This window comes from Rhamphochromis sp. 'chilingali' (assembly GCF_963969265.1).
Source record: "Rhamphochromis sp. 'chilingali' genome assembly, chromosome: 5".
NCBI lineage: Eukaryota > Metazoa > Chordata > Actinopteri > Cichliformes > Cichlidae > Rhamphochromis > Rhamphochromis sp. 'chilingali'.
Genome location: NC_137932.1, coordinates 42,609,702 through 42,629,397, shown reverse-complemented (window position 1 = coordinate 42,629,397; position 19,696 = coordinate 42,609,702). Strand labels below are relative to the sequence as shown.

At 40.3% G+C, this 19,696-nt stretch overlaps 1 protein-coding gene across 1 annotated transcript; it reads right to left on the bottom strand.

Annotated features, from left to right (window-relative positions):
• Positions 1–4,953: 4,953 nt before the first annotated feature.
• On the bottom strand, positions 4,954–19,670 carry diras1a (DIRAS family, GTP-binding RAS-like 1a). Its single transcript, XM_080883351.1, has 4 exons — positions 19,454–19,670; positions 10,701–10,885; positions 10,020–10,190; positions 4,954–9,744 (listed from the first exon to the last, which is right to left on the bottom strand). Exons 2-4 carry the CDS (start codon positions 10,836–10,838, stop codon positions 9,454–9,456), a joined length of 600 nt encoding a protein of 199 aa, XP_080739477.1. The 5' UTR covers positions 10,839–10,885; positions 19,454–19,670; the 3' UTR covers positions 4,954–9,453.
• Positions 19,671–19,696: the final 26 nt, after the last annotated feature.

The following is a 19,696-nucleotide window of genomic DNA, read 5'->3' as shown; positions in this document are numbered from 1 at the left end:
ACGGGACAAGGGAAGCAAAACTGACAGGAGCGTCTCATGTCAGTGTTTCAAAGTAAAACAGGAAACACGACAGGCACAGACGTGACACTGAACACTACACTAAACACGAGGGGACAAGAACAAAACCTAAGGACTAAACTCTTAACCAGAATTAAACTGAAACATAGGATAATAATAATTATCAAAACAGCACAACTAGAGAATCAGAACATAAATAATAACACAGAATAATACCAAAACACAAGAACCTGAAAATACTGATCAAAATGATCCGAACCATGGCATTAAAAATACAGCTAATGTAAAGAGCACATTTTTGAACATGCATTTCATTTTCATATCACCCCAACTGAAAACAAATGAGCAAAAAATGTTTTTTTAGTACCTAAAAATGTAAAGATTTAAAATAACCCAAAAACAAAGATGAATGAAGCTTTAAATGTTTCAGCTTGGTAGTGCTGGATTTCTTTTTTCTTTTTTTTCAATTTCATTGTGTTGTTGTTGAATTCTTGCAACACAAACTGAATCCTGTATTTGAGCTGCTGATGTTTAGGAGCCCTGGAGTAAAGCTTCTTTTTTAAACCTGCAGCAGCATCTTGTGTAAAACTTGCTCAACCACATTAAGAGTTTCCACAAACTGACATGAAAATCCAGAGGCCAGAACATCTGTACCTGTTCTGCAGGTGACTCAGAGTTTGAGGCTGGTGTTTTCCATTGTTTGAGTTCAGGACAGCAGATCAAACACAAACAGAGGAAACATGAGTCACATCAAACTCTGGAATCTTTATTTATGCATTTAATCCACCTGATTACACCATGTCATTCCTGCCATTTTACTGAATTCTTTAAAGTTTTTATCAAAGTCTTTGTGTAATGAAGGTAGCTTCAGTTTCACTTTTTCCCAACTCATCTTCCTATCTTTTACGTATGCTTGCAGATTTTGATTTCTTGTGTCTCTACAAGAATGAGGTACAAAAAAGCAAGATAACAGCAGTGACACCTTGCACAAAAGTTGCAGGTATCATTCTAGAGACCGTTGCTACAAATGAGACTTTATTTCATAACACAGCTAACAGTGAGGCATGGTGACAGTTCAAGAACACAGCATGATGAAAAGCTTTATACAGTGAAATTAAATACAAAGCTGACGTGTACATAACATGAGCTCGTCTAACGTGTTCTAGTGTTTGTGCTTCATAAAGTTTTTAAGCTCACTTATTTTCAGATTATAAATTGTCAAGTAAAATGGAAGGAAAGGCATTTTGAATGTAGCACGGTCAGCTTTCCTGCCAGGTAAAGGAACAGCCCAACATTTAGAAATCCTGTTGGTGTGATGAGAAAATACATATCTGAGGTCTTCAAGAGTATTAAATATAAAGGCTAGCTTAGCACAAGGTATGCAAAATTCCAGTTTAGCTCCCACTGTGGATCAGCAAAGTGGGGAAACGAGGATTCCCATAAAATCAGTCCAACACCAGCGTTTTCCCTGCCTCATGTTCCCTGCCCTGCTCAGTGTTAATAATCCGCACTGTTTATTTCATAATAAAGTCTCATTTGTAGCAACAGTCTCTAGAATGACACCTTGCACAAAAGTTGCAGGTATCATTCTAGAGACTGTTGCTACAAATGAGACTTTATTTCATAATAAAGTCAAAGGACAAACTGATGACATGTTAGCTGACTTAGAGGCTGCTGACCTTTCTTTGGACAAACATGTTTAAAAACACACTTAAAAAGTTCCAATAGACTAACATTACCTGTGAATGAAGTTAATTCAGAGTTCATGACCAGGTGCTGACATTTTAATGATGCAGTTAATAAACTGACAGATATGAACTGAGTTTAGAACGACAGACTGAATTACTTTATTTTCAAGTAGAACTTTGTAAGGTGAAAAACAAACTTTCTCACAGAAACTTAGGTGAATAAATGTAACAAGCACATTCAGTCTACAGTCAGAGAAGGAAGCAGGAAGGGTGGAGATATGAACTAAAACAACAGGAATCACAGCTTTCACGCTGTAAGATGGGTTTATGTCCCTTGTGTTTTTGTCATTTTATGATCTTAATTTATATTCACTGTGTTTTCAGGTTTAAAAGATGAGAATTTTTGGTGAAGAAAAGCTCACTGTGTACTTTTAACACAGGCAGTGCCTTGGCTGTCCCATCAGATGTTGTGCTTTTTACTTTTAAACAGACCCTCTCACAGCGTAGCTTAGCCATGACTTAGCTTAGCTATGTTAGCTTAGCCATGACTGTTATGTAACCAAGACAAAAGAAACAGAAACAAAACAAAGACTAACATGTAATAATGAATAAATAAGAGAAATTAAAGCATTGTGTAAAAGAACTCATATCACAAAACTAAAATAAAGCAAATACATTTTTATTTATAGTTGGCCTATAATAAAATTTTGAAGAGGTGAATAAATGCTTCTAGGTTACAGAGACTGTCCATTCGCTTCTGCTTATCCTTCTCAGGGCAGTGTTGCCAACTCCTCAGTAAGGAAAATTGCTATTGGCTGTTCTAAAAGTCATCGCCTAATTTGCATAATTGGTCATGCTAATGTAATTGTAACCTACCTTGTTGAAGAGAGAAATAACAACGTGGAACGAGACATAAAGTGAGCAAAGCACGTCTTAAATGCAGTTAGAATTTATTTAGAACTACAAATTAAATTTCTTTTAGCAATCATTGTTTTTTTAATGTCACAACTCCAACCCTGCTCCTTTATCCGGGCTTGGACCGGCAAAAGTGACCCGAAATAGGCACTGTGGTGGAGTTACTTTGTGTGTGTGTGTGTGTTTATAAGTAGTTTTAAACCTTGTGATCCACAAAACAGCATAACAAGAATTGACTGGGTTACAGTTAGTGCGGGAGTGGCGGCTTTGCTCGATTCATGCAAACTCCACACAGAAAGACCCCGGAATCAAACTCAGGACCTTCATGCTGTGCGGTAACAGTGCTAACCACGGTGCCACCGTGCTGTTACAGTGACTGTTTATTCTTAATTTGATTGTCTTGAAGTGCATTTCAGAGGGGTCCAAGTTAAAACAGGTAAACAGTAGTAAAGCAGACTTTACTACTTTATTTATTTATTTAGATTAAAAAAAATAAAAAGACAAAATTCAGGTACAAACTAGACTGTGTTGTGTGGCTGCAGGGGAAAATCCACCAAGCAGTTTGCACAAACAAATGACCAGTTACTCACACAAACCCACATATCTTGTACCGCACAGTGTGTGCTGACAAACAAATGTTCTCTGAGTCAACTGCTTGCACAGCAGCTTCTGGACAAAAAGTGCATAATAATAGTTTATTCAATGGAGTTACGGAGGACGAAGAAGGTCTCTAATATAATCTGACATTCACACTCTCTGGATTTCCGGTTACACAGAAGTGCCTCACAAGATAACCCAGACTCAATGGGTCTCAAGCTGTAGCACATAAAGTCACGGTATAAAGAAAGTTGACCCTTTTCAACTGTTAAATTTGGTTGAGTTTGCTCCTCACGAGTAAGACATCTGATTTATCTCTGTGCTGTCAATGAGACCCTTTGATGTGCCAATTTAAATGTCATTCATTAGTTAGATAGATAGATAGATAGATGCCGACCACCAGATGGCAGCAAATTATTTTGTTGGGGTAAAAGCTTCACTGTTGCTAAACAACTGGTGTTTGCATAGAGAGAAGAGAAACAACAAGAAGAGTCCCTGAAGCCTTGAATATTTTTCAGTTTACACAACTTAAATACAAGCATATTGTCCCTGTGTTGCTGTGTGGGCTCTGGGTCAAAATCCATCCTTCACAGGACTTGGCCTACCTGGTCTGCTTAGACTGGGTCCTTGAAAGGCACCGAAGACCGGAAGTAAACGGTTAAATGTGACTGTTTTAAGTATTTCGTCGTACACTTTTCACACTTCTCAGTGATCATAACCAATCAGCAACTAGTTTCTAATCAGTCTTCAATCGTTAGGCCATCATCGGCACTGATGCCAGTGATGGCTTTTTTCCCCTTTATTCTTTTTTTCTAAGGTACTGACATTACATGTATGGGGTACTGTTGTGTTGTTGTCTTTACTGCAGAAAAAAAATTTCATTATAGTTTATTTCCAAAAACTGCACAACACTCTTTAAAATTCATGCAAGTACAAGTGTACAAACCACTGACTCATTTTTACTGATGGATGCAATTTGAGATATAGCATAGGTAAGAAAATATAACTAATGCTCACATTGTTGGCAAGAAACTAAACATAAGGACTGGTTCTCATACAGCACTTTTGTACTCTGAGCACTCAAAGCGCTTTGCACAACTCATTCATTCACCCAATCACAAGTTTTTAGTGCTATCTAACTAACATTCATACACATTCACACGACCAGCCTGGGGTTCGTATTTTGCCCAAGGATATCTGGCATGCAGACTAGAGCAGACTAGGATTGAACTACCAACCTTTAGGTAGTTGACCTGCTCTACCACCTGAGCTACAGCCGTCATATGGCATTTGTATTTCCATGTTGTGACTTTAAGAGCTATTTTGTAGGTAGCACATTAACAGAACAATGCTGCAGGATTATAAAGTGGAGCTTAAGCCCAGGTCAGTAAAGTAGATCAATACAGCTGTTTTAGTATATACACGTATCTATACCTTCACTATGATAACAATCAGATCCGTGCCACCACACAAACTGCTGTCAATGTCAAATTTGTATCAGATGTTTTCTGTTCAGCTCTTTTATTGGCTCTGTGGGAGCGGGGGGAGGGACTACTCCCATCTTTACCACTAAAAAATAATCTGTATTCCGGATTCTTTGGAGTGCAATATATATCCTTTTTATTCATTCATAGTTTGTGAGTGTCATTCATGTTGAGGAAATACAAATGAAAGCATCTTGCGTTCAGATTAAGTCAGTTAACCTGAACATGTACATGCAGTAGTGGAATGATAAGATCATGAATTTGCTGATAAAAGAATTTATTGGCATCAATAAACTGCTGAGAGTTATTTCTACTGCCCACGTACAAAGTGCAGCCGTTTCTGATATTGCTAAAGCTGAACACAGCTAACAGTGAGGCATGGTGACAGTTCAAGAACACAGCATGATGAAAAGCTTTATACAGTGAAATTAAATACAAAGCTGACGTGTACATAACATGAGCTCGTCTAACGTGTTCTAGTGTTTGTGCTTCGTAAAGTTTTTAAGCTCACTTATTTTCAGATTATAAATTGTCAAGTAAAATGGAAGGAAAGGCATTTTGAATGTAGCACGGTCAGCTTTCCTGCCAGGTAAAGGAACAGCCCAACATTTAGAAATCCTGTTGGTGTGATGAGAAAATACATATCTGAGGTCTTCAAGAGTATTAAATATAAAGGCTAGCTTAGCACAAGGTACACAAAATTCCAGTTTAGCTCCCACTGTGGATCAGCAAAGTGGGGAAACGAGGATTCCCATAAAATCAGTCCAACACCAGCGTTTTCATGTTCCCTGCCCTGCTCAGTGTTAATAATCCGCACTGTTTGGGAGCTAGTATGAACACAGAAATACATGAAAGGAATTAGCATAGCTCCACCGAGCTGTGTCTCTAATGTCCTGCTATAGTTTCATTTGTACACAGCTACACCTGCTTTCACTACGTCAGCCTGGATTTTGTTCAGGCAAAAATAGTGTTTGTTTAAAGTAGCACGAACAGCACAAATATGTACAAAGAGATGTTGTACTGGTCACTGCTGGTCATTGCAATGATGCGCCAGTATGACTGCCATAATGTTCAGAGAGATGTGATTTTTAAACAGGATGATTTGTTATGGGGCAAAAACTGTAATTATTAGAAAAGCTACTTGGATACGTTTAACGTGTAGTTTTAAAAGTTTTCATCCTAAAATGTTTATTACGAGTAACCATAAGAGTTCCAAAGTATAGTGTCTAAAATCAATATTGGAACTATGTTACAATCATGCAGCATAAAACTTCTTTCACAGGTGGATACAAGTATCAAACTTCAAATATTCATTCTTAAATTAATAGTATTTTTATAATAATAAAAGCAATCACTCAAAATCCCACGATGGGGGCTAAACTAGTAAACTACACATGCTTTCTGAATGATGTCAGTGTAAAATTATAAACCATGTGGAAGAAGTCTGAACCCATCGGGTTTTTTATATTCATTTGATAAAAGGCTGTCAGTATAGTAGTGCCAGTAATACTGTTTCAGTCACATCTCCTGAAGCGAACTCTTATAGTTCTCACTGGTTACACAAAGCTCCTCTACGACACACTCAAAAATAATGTTGTTTACGGTGGTTCAGGATTTACTCAGACGACCTGTGGCTCTGTCTCCTGCATCTGTGTGTTGGATTCTGAACCATAAAATAATGTAAAAAGCACCTTGAGTAAGAAACTCAGGTGAAAATATGAAAATCTGAGTGGCAAAAGGGGTGTGACATGCAAATTTTGGAGTTTGGTACACTCTAACAGGTCCAGTGACATGGCTGATCGAGACACGTCTCACATGTTTCTGGTTATTTTAAATAAAATGTTTGCTTAGTTTGATTCTTTTTCAGGACAGTCAGTTAACATGAAGTCAGCTTAAAAGAAGAATTAGTTACTGTGATATTTTAGCTTTAACACGCTGGTAAATTTTGTAAAACACATTCTCAGCTTTGGAACAGGACTTCTTGTTCCTTAGATGTGACATTACTTTCATGGGAATATCAAAAGTCAGCACAAACATTTGATATTACATATAGGAGTGAGTCAGATCTCATAGTCAGACCCCGGAGCGAAATGACGGCAGAGATGCATCTCACAAGCTCAGGCAGTGCAGCTACGTGCACATATTTATGCAAAGCTCCTGTTTGATGCACTCAGAGATGCACAGACAACTGTTTCACAGTTTCTGCCACATTGAAAATAATATTTGAGTCTTATGGTCTTCTAAGCCGCAGGTTTCCTATTTGAATAATGACCAACATTAGCATTACTGACTAACCTGAGCTTTGAGGTCAGTTTCTTTTTATTAATATGTAAACTGTCATGACCACTGATCAGTGGCCGTGAGTACTGTCTAAAAAGACCTGGGAAAATCCTGCACTGTAAGATGGTAAAAGATGTAACCCTGTCCTTGGTAGAGAAATGACTGTTTCCTTTTCATTTTAATAGTAACGTATATTAATTATTTAAAAGCATCCAAAGTCAGGGTCAGCCAATCAGAGGAAAGCTACATTGCAGGGGAAGGAGCTAAAACAGCTTATTTGAGACGGACGATTAACTGAGGAATGGCACCAAGGCCTGTGATCAATAACGATCACTGTGAAACTGAGGCTCACAATAAAAATACAGAGCTAGAAACTAGCAGAGTGGACCTGTTTTAATAATGTTTGCCTCTCTGTCCTGACCCTGGTGTGTGAAAATAACTGATCTTTTAAGAACCACAAAAGTAGTTTTGGAATTAATTAATTAAAAGCATCTAAAAACTATCAACACTAACAGATAGTGAGTTAGCATTGCATAAGCATAAGACAGCACAGTTCATTATCTTAGGTTTGCTGGAAGTTTCCCCTGCTGCTTCCAGTCCTTGTGCTAAGCTAGACTAAACACGTCCTGGCTCCATCTCTGTGTTGGACACGCAGAGATGAACCACTACAAAAGGTGCTTCCAGATATTTTGGATTGTTCCTTTAAATCACTTGTACAGTAGCTGCATGCTTCCCTGCACCTCCCCGCTAATGCTAACAATGTTTTGTTTTCTGTGTGTTTGATGAAAATGAAAACAGTGCAAAAGGCCAGCTGGAAAATCACTGAAGCCGTTTTGTAGTTTCCTGCTGAGTTAAGGTGAAATCTGATGTTTCCACTGCAGTCCGTCAGCTGAGAGTTCAGAGGCTAAACACTGTTAGCTTGCATGTTGAAGATCTAATCACAGCAGAAAGCTGAGCTCCAAGATAAAAAACAGCCACGGCCACCAAGGAGGGAATCACAATAGAAAAGCAGTTAGACTTCTTAGATAAAGGATTATTTAATTATTTTTCTGCCCTATCTGCAGGACGGAGAATAAATGTCTGGTATATATGTGATGAATAGTCCTGAGGCAGCCAATCAAGAGTGCCACAGGATTTCAAAAACGTAAACCATGCTCCCCTCTGCCACTAGGGGGCAGCAAGCAGCCACAAATGTTCTTTTTGGGAATGCCTAATATATTAGCATGCTAGCATGTTTTAGCAAACCTGACAGCCCCAAATACTAGTGTTGAGCATGTCATACAGATGACTAAAGTAAATGTAGTATCACTGAGTTCATATTCTGCAACATCAGATTTAGCATGCTAACATGTTCCATCCAGTTCCTGGGTTTCTTGCTCATCATTGCATGTTGCTAGAATGTCAACGGGGGACAAGTGAAAGCAGGCCAAAAGAGTTTCATCATTCTTGTGAGCTAATGGTTAATAGTTAATAACTGTTAGATTTTAAAAACTAGTGCTTTCTGGTTGTGTACTTAAACTTAGCTTAAGTGTGAAGCCTGCTGCGCTGGTTTTATTTCCACTATTTTAAGCAGCATGCCGAAAAATAAAATCTTACACAGGAACTACTCTGCTTTTTCTTACTTTGTTACATAAACATTTGAACATGTATTTATTGGGATAAACTCCTTGAGATGTACCATCTTGTGTTGTAGGAGGTCATGTTAAATTAATTGATATCCAGGGTACCACTATAGCTCACCTGGCTGCACAGGTGACCCTGTGAAGGCTATAGTCCTTTAAGTCCACCCTAGGTTGTTGTTTGTGTGTGTGTTTGGGTTTTAACTGTTTTCTTTTTGTTTACACAGTCATCTGCACACAAGCATTGCATGCTGCCCCTCGGCAGGCTTCCAACAGTGGGCCAATTCACACAAAGGACTCGGAGAGAAAGGGACCTTTACAAACCATGGAGGAGAGAGCTGGTTTTAGACAGAACTGAGGGGCTCTATAAAGGGCCAGTATACAATGAGTTTCTGTGAACTAAGAATCATGCAAGTCTAATGTTGTCGAGTCCCAGAAACATAATGAGCTGAAAATAAGATCATCTCTAAAATAAAGCTGTCAGGACCAGTTGGGTTGGTCCTGTAGGAACTGCTGGAACAAACTCGAGCTTAACCATAATCTGATTTTTGGCTCAACATTTACAATGACATTAGTGAAGTACTCCTTACTCTTTCATGTAATTGTTAATAGTGGCAGGAGTTAGTTGAGTGTGTAAAAAGTTTTTTTGTTTGCTTTTTTTACAAATAGTTTAGACCATAAACACAATCCATGTCAGGTGTAGCAGGAGCCCGAGGTCTTGATATAAATATTCAAATATTCCAGATTCCATTTTAAGTTATTAGTCATTTTGTTCATTTGGGCTCTAGCATTCAGACAGACTCTAAAGTCTGTGAGTCCTTTGCAGTGAGTCCTCTGCAGCTGCCAGCTGCTCTACATGACACTGCACTTTCCCTTCAGCTTGTCAGCTCGTTTCTGTTTTCCCGACCGTTTCCCGTCGATGCTCAGGCTCATGTCCCGCTTCTTCTCTAGGGCCAGCAACTCCTGGAACAGTTCCTTGACGTTGGTGTTTGTCTTGGCCGACGTCTCCATGAAGGCACACTTCCAGGCAGCCGCCTGAGCCTCACCTTCCTTCATCTCCACCTCACGCTGAGCCGTTTCATCGCTTTTGTTGCCCACAAGCATGATGGGAATGGATTCCACGCTGCCTTTAATGGCCAAAACCTAAATGGGCATGAGATAACATCAGTTAGGACTAAACATTAGGTCATCAAAGATGAAGCTGTCAGTCCTGAGCATGACTTCTGCAGTGAACTGCATATCACTGAGGCATTTTTCACTTTGTTTCTGCACCACCAGACTGACGGTATCATCTGTGGAGGTGTGTGTTTGGTGTGTGCTTCAACATCTGTGATAACAATGGCGTTGGAAAACCAAAGTTTCTGAAAGATTTTTGTGAGTTTAATGTGCAGTGGTGCAATTAATCTGCAGAGTGTGACCTGTTGATAGATGGGTTTGAGCTCCTCCAGTGACTGGCGGCTGGTGATGGAGTACACTAGGATGAAGGCATGGCCTCTGGAGATAGACAGACGCTGCATGGCGGGAAACTGGTGACTTCCTGTTGTGTCAGTAATCTCCAGCGTGCAGACGCTCTTATCACAGCTGATCACCTGCAGGGATGACAGGCACTGATGTCAGGTATTAACAGTGACAGCAGATTTGATAGGAGGGTTTCGTTTACACATTTCTGTTACTGCAGTGTGGAAGGAAACATTATCCAGACGCAAGTGTCAGTTTCTTTTTAACTGCTTCAGCCAACCAGCTTTTTCTGCTTCTTATCTGAGATGCCCCAGATAGCAATGAATCAGTGCTGATGGCCTTATGATAATTCATAAAATGGTTCTAAGCCAAATATAGCAAAAATATTCTACATCAAACTTGAGCCGATTTTGGTCAAGACCTGGTGCACTTAATAGTTTGCTGTGAAGACTGAATAGAGCCCAAATAACACTAAACGATGTGGGTGATGTTTGGCAAAGCTATGGCATGGTTGGGGCTCATTTACTCACTCTGTGTTAGTAATTGCAGAAACCTTAAATGTATGCACATTTCATTCATGGTATTAGAAACTTTTACAGCCAAACTTTCTGATCATGCGTGAAGATGCTCAAGAGCCCCACCTGTCTGTAGGTGTCCTCGACTGTGGGGATGTAGGTGTCTCTGAAGGTGCCTTTCACGAACCGAAGCACCAGCGAGCTCTTCCCCACCCCGCCGGCACCGAACACCACCACCCGGTAGTCATTACTCTGCTCTGGCATTCTGGGAACTACAGTTCACCTGCTTCTCTGGCTCTACGATCTGTAAGCTAAAGAAGACAGGACAAGAACATAAGCTGGATTATTTAATACGACTGGATCAAAATGAAAGGGTCAAAACGATGTCCTGCACATTATATCACCTTAAACATTGCATTCATTTGAAGTGTGGGGCTAAAAGTGAAGTGTGGACAACTACTCTGTTTCCCTAGGTGTCCATGAAGGTAGCAGAGCACCTTCCAGGTCCACCTAAGGTACAAGATAGTAAAAAGCCCAGCTTTGCTTGCGCCTCGTGTAGCTCATCTCACCTTTATAAGAACACTTTATTTAGTTTTGTTAAAGCTTTACACCTTACAGCTCACCCACACCGAGTTTTACATGTGCCTGTCGACAGTTATTTGATGGCCAATGAATTCAATTTAGATTCATCACTCTATACAACTTGTTTTCAGTCCAGTCTTGTGTAATTTGGTATACCTCGGCCTTTTCTTCCTGTTTCACCTCTTTAACGATGTCTCGTTGACAGCCAGACTTCCACAGAGACCATATCTGATGAATCTTTGGCGAACAGTCGATGGATCGAGGGTCAGATGCGTCTGTCATGTCCTGTGTCAGGTCTTAGCTGCTTTTTTCCTATTTCTTAAGGACAGGACTTTCGGATGCTGTTCATCGGATGTAGATAGTTTTTCAGGCCAATTTTGTTCAATTTTCAACTATTTTTGTTCACAACACAAGACTGACAAAAAATGCCAAGACATGGCAAGTTTTAGCTAAAAGCCCTCGGAATCACTTTGCTGGTGCAAAACTACTATCTTACATCTATTTGTGTTACCTTTTGCATTTAGAGATTCAACACTTTCGTTGTATATATGCAGTGACAATAAAGGGCTATTCTACTCTATTGTATTCCTTTCTAACTGAAGAATTTGAAACAAATGATGTGTTTTTGTGACATGCTGGTAATAACCAACAATTAAAACTGGTCCTTTGCTAAGTTGTCATCCCTTAAGTTAGGTCCCTTTTTGTGTCTAAATAATTCAAAGGTAACTGTTACGCAAGTTCACAAAGAAAAAACACTCCTCTAAAAATGATCAGGTACAATGACCGGACTTTAAATTATTGAAAAATCATTGAAATGACTGAAAAATGTAGAATTTTTCTTTTTGGTTTTTCTTTAGTACTTACTTTCATTATTGGTTTAATCACTTGAAACAGTACAAATACATACAGGCAAATTTAAGTAATTTCAGGATTTCCAGGCTGTGAGCCTCCCTCCACCCCTTCAGAATGACTAACGTGCACAAATGACACTTTTCCATGTCGTTAAAGAGGAGAGCTGAAAACAAACCCCAGAGAAGGAAAGACAACAGCGAGTCTAAAGGGAGCTCCTTCTCCTCCTCACCAACGTCACCACCTCCTTATCTCTGCCTCAGATTCAGACCACCAGCCAATCACCACCTCGTTAATCCATCAGCATGACGAGCATCACACATACACCTGCCTCATGATAGCTTCCATTGTGCTTCTGGATATAACCATGGCAGCATCTCAATGTACTGTGTGTGTGTGTGTGTGTGTGTGTGTGTGTGTGTGTGTGTGTGTGTGTGTGTGTGTGTGTGTGTGTGTGTGTGTGATAAAGAGAGAGAGTGTGTTTCCAGTCGCCGTGGTGACGGCACTGAGAGAGGAGAGCAAACATGTCATCGGCACCAGCAGGGCTGTTGTCAAGGTAACCTGCCTGCCCACATCACTTGATGTCACTTCCTGCGCGGAGGCAGGCAGCAGGGAAAACACCTCCAACTAAAGCAGCAGCATCAGAGCTGCAGACACAGAATCTAAAAAAAACAGACCAATGTGAGACCAGGATATGAATTTCATTATTCTAATTATTACTGTCATTGCTACTGACAGTGCAGGCCTGCTTTAAATGGAGACGAAGCAAGAACGATAAAAATTATTTTTATCGTATAAGTTGTGCTTAAAAAGATTATTCCACTCTGCTCAGCTCACCAATCGATCAGACTGATAAAGAAAAATCGTCTATAACAGGCAAAAGTCAAGTTATTTGGTGGATTACGCCCTCTGATGGGCCAACACACAATAAACACAAAACTCTATCCACAGCCTCGTTCATAATCCGTCATCCTGTTTTATCATAGCCATGGAGAGGATCTCAGGGCGAAGTTGAGGTGCGTCCGTTTTTGCAGATGAACACAAATGACAGCATGCACTGATGAAAGTCAGCTCTTTCAGTCTAAGGCCATTGTTCTCCAGCAGAAAAAGTCGATTCTTTCTCACTCCAAGCTCCAGCTGCTGAGGTAACCCTCTAAGTAGAGCTGGGCGATAGAACGATAACGATATGTATCGCGATATAACTTTTACTCGATAGAGAAATTAAGCTATCGCGATAGACCTCGCCGCTCTTGTCCTCTTAAAATAAAAAAAATAAAAAAAGGTCAGCCAATCCAAATTAAGTAGCGCAGAGCCGAACCAATCACAGCCGTCACGTCGCGTGACTTGTTACGTACAGCACAAGTGCCAAGCCGCACGTGTGTTTGTTTGGGAAGCAGCCAGCGCATAATGGAGGAAATGAGTGTGCCGACTAGAAAAATCAACCGAGCGTGACCGAAGAGAAAACAGATGATGGTTCCAATGCCGGAGAGATTGTCGAACGGAAGAGCCATAGAAGCTCCGTAGTGTGAAGGTATTTCAGCTATTTCAAGTCTGACAAAAAATAGAGTAGCGTGCACTGTAAATTGTGCCGAAAGCAAGTCTGGAAATACAATAAACTGGTGCATGCGTCACACTGTGCGCCACGTTATTGTTTCGGTGAAATGAATTTCTACAATACTGTTACTGTTAATTCTACTCTCTGCAGTGTTTAAATGCTTACATATACACACAGTTACTGTCCCTCCACACATACGACTCGGTTCTGCTTCTATGCCCCAGCTTTGTTTACTTTTTCCCACCGAGGCTTCTAGACTTCTGATTGGCCAACATTTCTGCACGGTTAGGAATCTAGCGCCACCTGCTGCTTTGGCATGTTCATAGCAGCGTTTTCCTTCATTTCTGCCTTTATGTGTGGACGGGATTATTTTTTAAAACGAAAACGGAAAATCTCCGTTTTCAAAAATACCCGTGTACCCGTGGACGTAGCCTCAGTCTCTGACTGGAAGCGCTAATTCGTCATTCGGCTTTTGTCAGACTAAAGTAACTGTTAAAACTGTTTGAAAAGCTCAGCTATACAACAAGGAGAGATTGAGAATTTCCTTTTAGTTCTCAGTTTATTTGATACTGACAAAAGTTAGTCAGTTTTGTCTGTTCTTCTGTAAAACAAACTAAGATTTATTTTTAGAATTAATATTTTGTTTCTAAGTGGAATTGACAGTTTAGTCTGTTTCATTTGTTCTATTTTGAAACTTAAACGCTTTAGCGGCTGCCTTTTGTGTAGTTTGCAATATTTGCCTTTATTTATCTGAAAAAGTCTCATGTTCCTTAAGTACATCTACCCTGTTGAACTTATTATGGGAAATAAATATTTAAATAAAAACAAGCTGCTGATTATTTCACATTTTACTTGTGAGCAACGGCACATTTAAATCTTACAAATATAGTTATTTGGCTTATATCGTGATAGATATCGTTATCGCCTGAAATGAAAAAAACATATCGTGATATGAAAAAATCTCATATCGCCCAGCTCTACCTCTAAGGTATGAGGAAAAAAACACTCTTTACTCAAAATGATAGAGATTTTCATTGAACTGCCTTTGAGCTAAGTTTAGACTGGGACTTGCCCACTTCATGCTCCTAACTGTTATTTTGCTCAGCCTAGAGCCACTAAAAAGGAAGTCGCTGAGGTGGTTGATCAGGATGCCCTCGGGTGCACTGAGGAGCTTATATCCAGCCAGCATATCATCCAGCTAGGAAGTTTCTACAGATGCCTCAGGATTTCTGAAATATTACTTTGCTGCTTTAGTGGCCTGCTTCTTTAAGAATTTAACTCAATAAATATTTAACTTTCAAAATGTAAGAGTTGAAAAAAGACTCAAGGTGGAGCCTCCCTCTTTTTATTGTGTCGAGCTAAAGTTGAGTTTGTATCAGGCCGTATAAAAAATGCAGTTTTATCAAAGCCACCTGCATCGCTCAGTCAGGCACAATGTGAACACAGTGTGACATCGGTCTGTTAGTTTCACTCCATAAATTTTAAACAAGCTGAGTTACTGGTTTGAAAGGGTGAATTTTAACGTAAACCACAACCTTACCCAGTAACTTTAACTTTTTACAGAAATTTTAATGAAGTGATTAATATTAACATTACATCAACATTTTAGAATAGTATTAATGCTATTTTTTGTAGTATTGTTAGCAGCATTGTTTAGCCTGTTCATGCTGTTGGCTGCTATAGGGTGTCACCTTTCATGAATTCAAGCCTGTTGCTAGATGGTTGCTAGGCAACATGACAATATTATAATATATCATGTATTATTTAGATATTGCAGAGTTATATGAATGTTAGTGTTGTGAAATTAAAATGATAGCATTCTTTTTTTTTAGCTATTATAGGTGTGTAAATGCTAAAAACAGTCCATTTTAGCCTATTGCTAGTTGGTTGCTAAGACGACACGATAGCAGCATAATAACTGATATAGATGAGAACCTACAGGGGGCGTGTGCAGACTCTGTGCCAAGTTTGGTTTCTCACCTCCTGACTGTTTAGAATGAGTTGGCAAACATAGAGAGATTAAATGTATATATTAAGATTCTTGTGACACATTGTGTCCTTTTTCTTTCTTTTTTCTGTATTTGTTTATTTTTCCCCATCCATAAATCCATCCATTTTTCTTATCCAATTCAGGATCGGGTGGGTGGGGGCCTGGCAAGAGACAGGGTACACCTAGGACAGCTCGCCAGTTCGTCACAGGGCTGTTCACACTCACATCCACACCTACAGCATGTTTAGAATCATGGGTTAACTGAACAACCATGTCTGACTGTGGGAGGAAGCTGTGGGTCCTTTCTTATTGTTTTTCCATTTTTTCTTACCACATTCAAACCTTTCCCCTTTGTGCCTTACTGTGTGTTAATATAAGACATTCTATTAATAGTTTTCGTCTATTTCTTCTATAGCTTTGGTGATTTAAATGAAACTTCACAGGATTTAATGAAGGATTACAACGAACCCGAAACATGAAATTATTAACACGTTATGTAATTTCCCTCCTGTCTAAAATAAGAAGGTGTGACCTGAAAAAAATAGCACAAAGTTCACACACGCATTTTATCGCGTAACACTCAGTCACTTCCTGAAGAGTTAACAGAACCTTGAAGTCTTCATTCTAAAATGTAACAACTGGCGGTATAGAAATGTTATTTTTTCTCTAAAAAGAGAAGCGTCACCACAATGTGACTGCATGAACTCATTCATGTCCCCACATCGTGAGAAATCCAAGTACTCACACTTACACTGAGGTTGCTGCAGTTTCACACCTCCAGCTGAACTCCTCACATCATTCACACTCTGTTGAAAATCTCAGTGTTTAATATCCTGCAGCAAAGAGCTGAATGTGATTCAGAAAGCCACTTCTTCCTGGAGATGAGTTGGAGTTGCTGTTAACTCTCTGAGATGTTTGTGGAGAATAACATCTGAATGAATCGTAAACTGAAAGCTTTTCAGATAAAATCTGATTTTGAGGCGTGAACATGTGGGAAGCGAGTATACCGGTCCAACAGGAAGCTTGCAGCAGACTGAGGAGTACAAAAATGCAAATAACTCATATTTCAGTACTGTACTTTTTCCTTCTACTTGTGTCACTACATACTTGTGCCTGTCTGCTTGCCAGATCAAAATTTTAGGATTTGATTAAGAAGTGGATTTTAAAAAACACACATTCTCCTCTAAAAGCATCCAAATGCTCCTGCTTCTCAGATGTGAGTTTGTTTCTTTTCTGTTTCCAGCCTTTAATCGATCCATTTTCTATTCTTTATCCAGCTGGAGGTTGGAGCAGTCTAAGTAGAGATCTTCCTCCCTCTGCCATCTCCTCCAGGTCTTCCAGGGATACTGAGGCAATCCCAAGTCAGCCACAGGGCATAATCACTTCAGCGTATCCTGGGTCTGTCCCCGAGGTCTCTGAGCAGGCACACAAGAGGCATCCCATTCAGAGCCACCTCAGCTGGCTCATTTCTTAAGGAGGCTCCTCGCTGCATTTCCACTTACTTATTTTTTAATTTTAATTTGTTTTTGGCTTTTAAATATGAGGATAAGTAAGAGGATGATCAATGTTATAACTGGACTATTAATACAAAAATACAAAAAGAGTAAGATACATTCCAGAGTAAGATCCATCATATTGACTAAATAAAGCCAAAAGTTTCAAACACTACAGTCGGTGTATCGCTGTGTTTTTGCCATGGACCACAACCATCGCCCACTGGTGGCCATTAAGAAGAACACATCTGCACATCTGTGTTGGCTTCATTTTTCAGACCCGGAAGCTACATTTGTCCTTTTATATTGATATGGATACTCATACACTCATCTCAGGCACACAGCGCTGACACTTCACTTACTTCCAAAGCTTTTTATATGCACTGTTAATGGCAGCACGCAGCATCCTGAACGCCAAACAATCGAACACTTCAGAGAAGAATCAGTCTCAGGCCAACTAAGATTTCTTATGCTTTGCTTTAATGTTTGGTGTTCCTCATGTTTAATGTGGTCTATGCCGCCACAATCATCACAGCACGAGTAACTAATTATCACAGAGCACGTTAGCCAAGCTTTGATCAGCAGTTAGCATTATCCCAGCTAGTTGCTGTAACTGTTTGTAAACGACAGACTGAAAATCAGCTTCTTCAACTGCACAGGTGAGCCTGTCATTGGCTAACAGCCACATGGAGCAGAAACACGTGACGTCAACTCATTCAAAGTGAATGAGAAGTGAGAGCAATGAGGTCTGAAGTGTATCTTTGTGACTCCTGCCAAACTGCAAACTGCGAATTATATTTTTCACTGCGAATATCCAAACCATGCAGCAACATAGTAATAACTAACCTCCAGCTGTGCATGGGCTCATCCCAAATGTTCTTCTGGCTAAAGTTTTCGATGCCATATGATGACATTCCTCTCTCCAGATCAGGAATGATGAGAAGAACCGAACGCTTATCTTACCTGTGTTAATGTGTTTGCATTCGTTTGGCAATGGTTCTATATGTGACTGGTTCAACCCTCTAAGCCACCAGATGTGCATGCTGTTCACTTCTTTTTCCTGTCTGTGCTCACATCCAAAGTTATAGGGTAGATGTAGTATTTAGTATAGTGTCATCCAGACACCAGATAGTTATCTAAACTCCACTAAACCTCATAAATCCTTTTCCGTGGACACTTGAACACCTTTATGAACAGCCACGCTGACCATTTTATGTCAGACTTTGGACCTTTTCTAACTCTCAGAGGCGCCTCTGCCTCTGTTTGCTTTTGGGAACTTGAAAAAGCATCTGACCCGGAAATGGCTAATGACGTCACATGCGCGTCACAGCGCCGACACTAAAGGAAAACTTGAGTTTATCCCTAAGACAGCAACGGCTTTGACTAAAGAGCAGTAAATCATTCTGGGACTCAGTGAGTTTGGTAATCGTTTAACTAACATGTAATAAAAATCAAAATACTATCTGTGTAAATATCATCTCAGTGCAACTGTTGACTTCTCGTGTTAGCTATGACATCACACATAATGCAACATATAGTTCACAAAGTCATTTTTCTTGCACAAACTAATGACACAAAAAGGTTACATCAATCATTGGTAAACAGTATTGATTATGATTTCATTAGCTGTTAAGACACTAAAACAAGCTACTGTATTTACTGCCTGCTCCCTGCCTACATATGCACTCTGAGTATGAACCCAATCTGGATGTGTTCTCCAAACCAGTTATTATCTAAATACTGATCATTACTAAATGCAGTTCACTATTTCTTAACTATAAAGGTGGCTAACTAAAGTATACTTGACTCAAATACCATTTATCAATGATGATGACTTCCATCACTGAGTATGATAAGGCTGGGCTGCTGATCATTCTGTTCTGAGACTTGCACCACATTTCGGTCACCGTGTGACTGTTCTTTAAGTTAAAACTCAAAAAGCATCTTCACTACAGCAGCTTTTACGGTACTATTTTTTGTGCTCGTGATGGCATTTCACGACTATAAAACACTGTCACGACACACACACACACACACACACACACACACACACACACACTGACCTGCAGCTTTGTTCTCTCAATCAGCTGCAGCTCCTCGGTGTCATTACCTCCTCACATCATGTTAATCACTGTGACTGCACTCAATAGTAAGACTGCTCCTCGGGCGTGCGCGTAGTCGGGCACGCGCGTCTATAACCATTATATGAACGCGCACACCTATGCGCGCGCGCACAGATTGTTGGAATACAGTCAAACCAGCACCGAGCCGGGTGGTGAAATCAGACCGGCCGTGGAGCTCTGCTCCTCGGCTGCTGCCCGACATCCTCCCCGGCTGACGGTGCGTTTGTTTTTTTCCGGTGTGAGTGTCAGCGCAGTGGCGGGTGTGGGTGTGATGCCTGCGGACTCACCTTATCTCCGCGGATCCTCTCCGTCGTTCCCTGTGAGTGTGTGTGTGTTTGCGGGGTTTGTCTACTCCGGAGCGGCTGTGAGCAGCCTGAATCCTCGGCTGTCTGACTCACACCATCATCATCACCATCATCATCATCACCATCATCAGACCTGCTGCTGCTGCTCAGCGCACACCAGACCTCCTCTTCCTCCTCCTCCTCCTCCTTCTCCTCCCTCCTCCATCACCTCCTTCCGCGACTCCG

What these genes read in the sequence shown, in the direction of transcription:
- diras1a (XM_080883351.1), bottom strand. Translation starts at nt 10,838, where the DNA reads ATGCCAGAGCAGAGTAATGACTACCGGGTGGTGGTGTTCGGTGCCGGC. An exon ending in TCGAGGACACCTACAGACAG is followed by an intron (nt 10,191 to 10,700) that starts GTGGGGCTCTTG and finishes TCATCCCTGCAG; the next exon opens with GTGATCAGCTGTGATAAGAG. An exon ending in TCAAACCCATCTATCAACAG is followed by an intron (nt 9,745 to 10,019) that starts GTCACACTCTGC and finishes ATGCCCATTTAG; the next exon opens with GTTTTGGCCATTAAAGGCAG.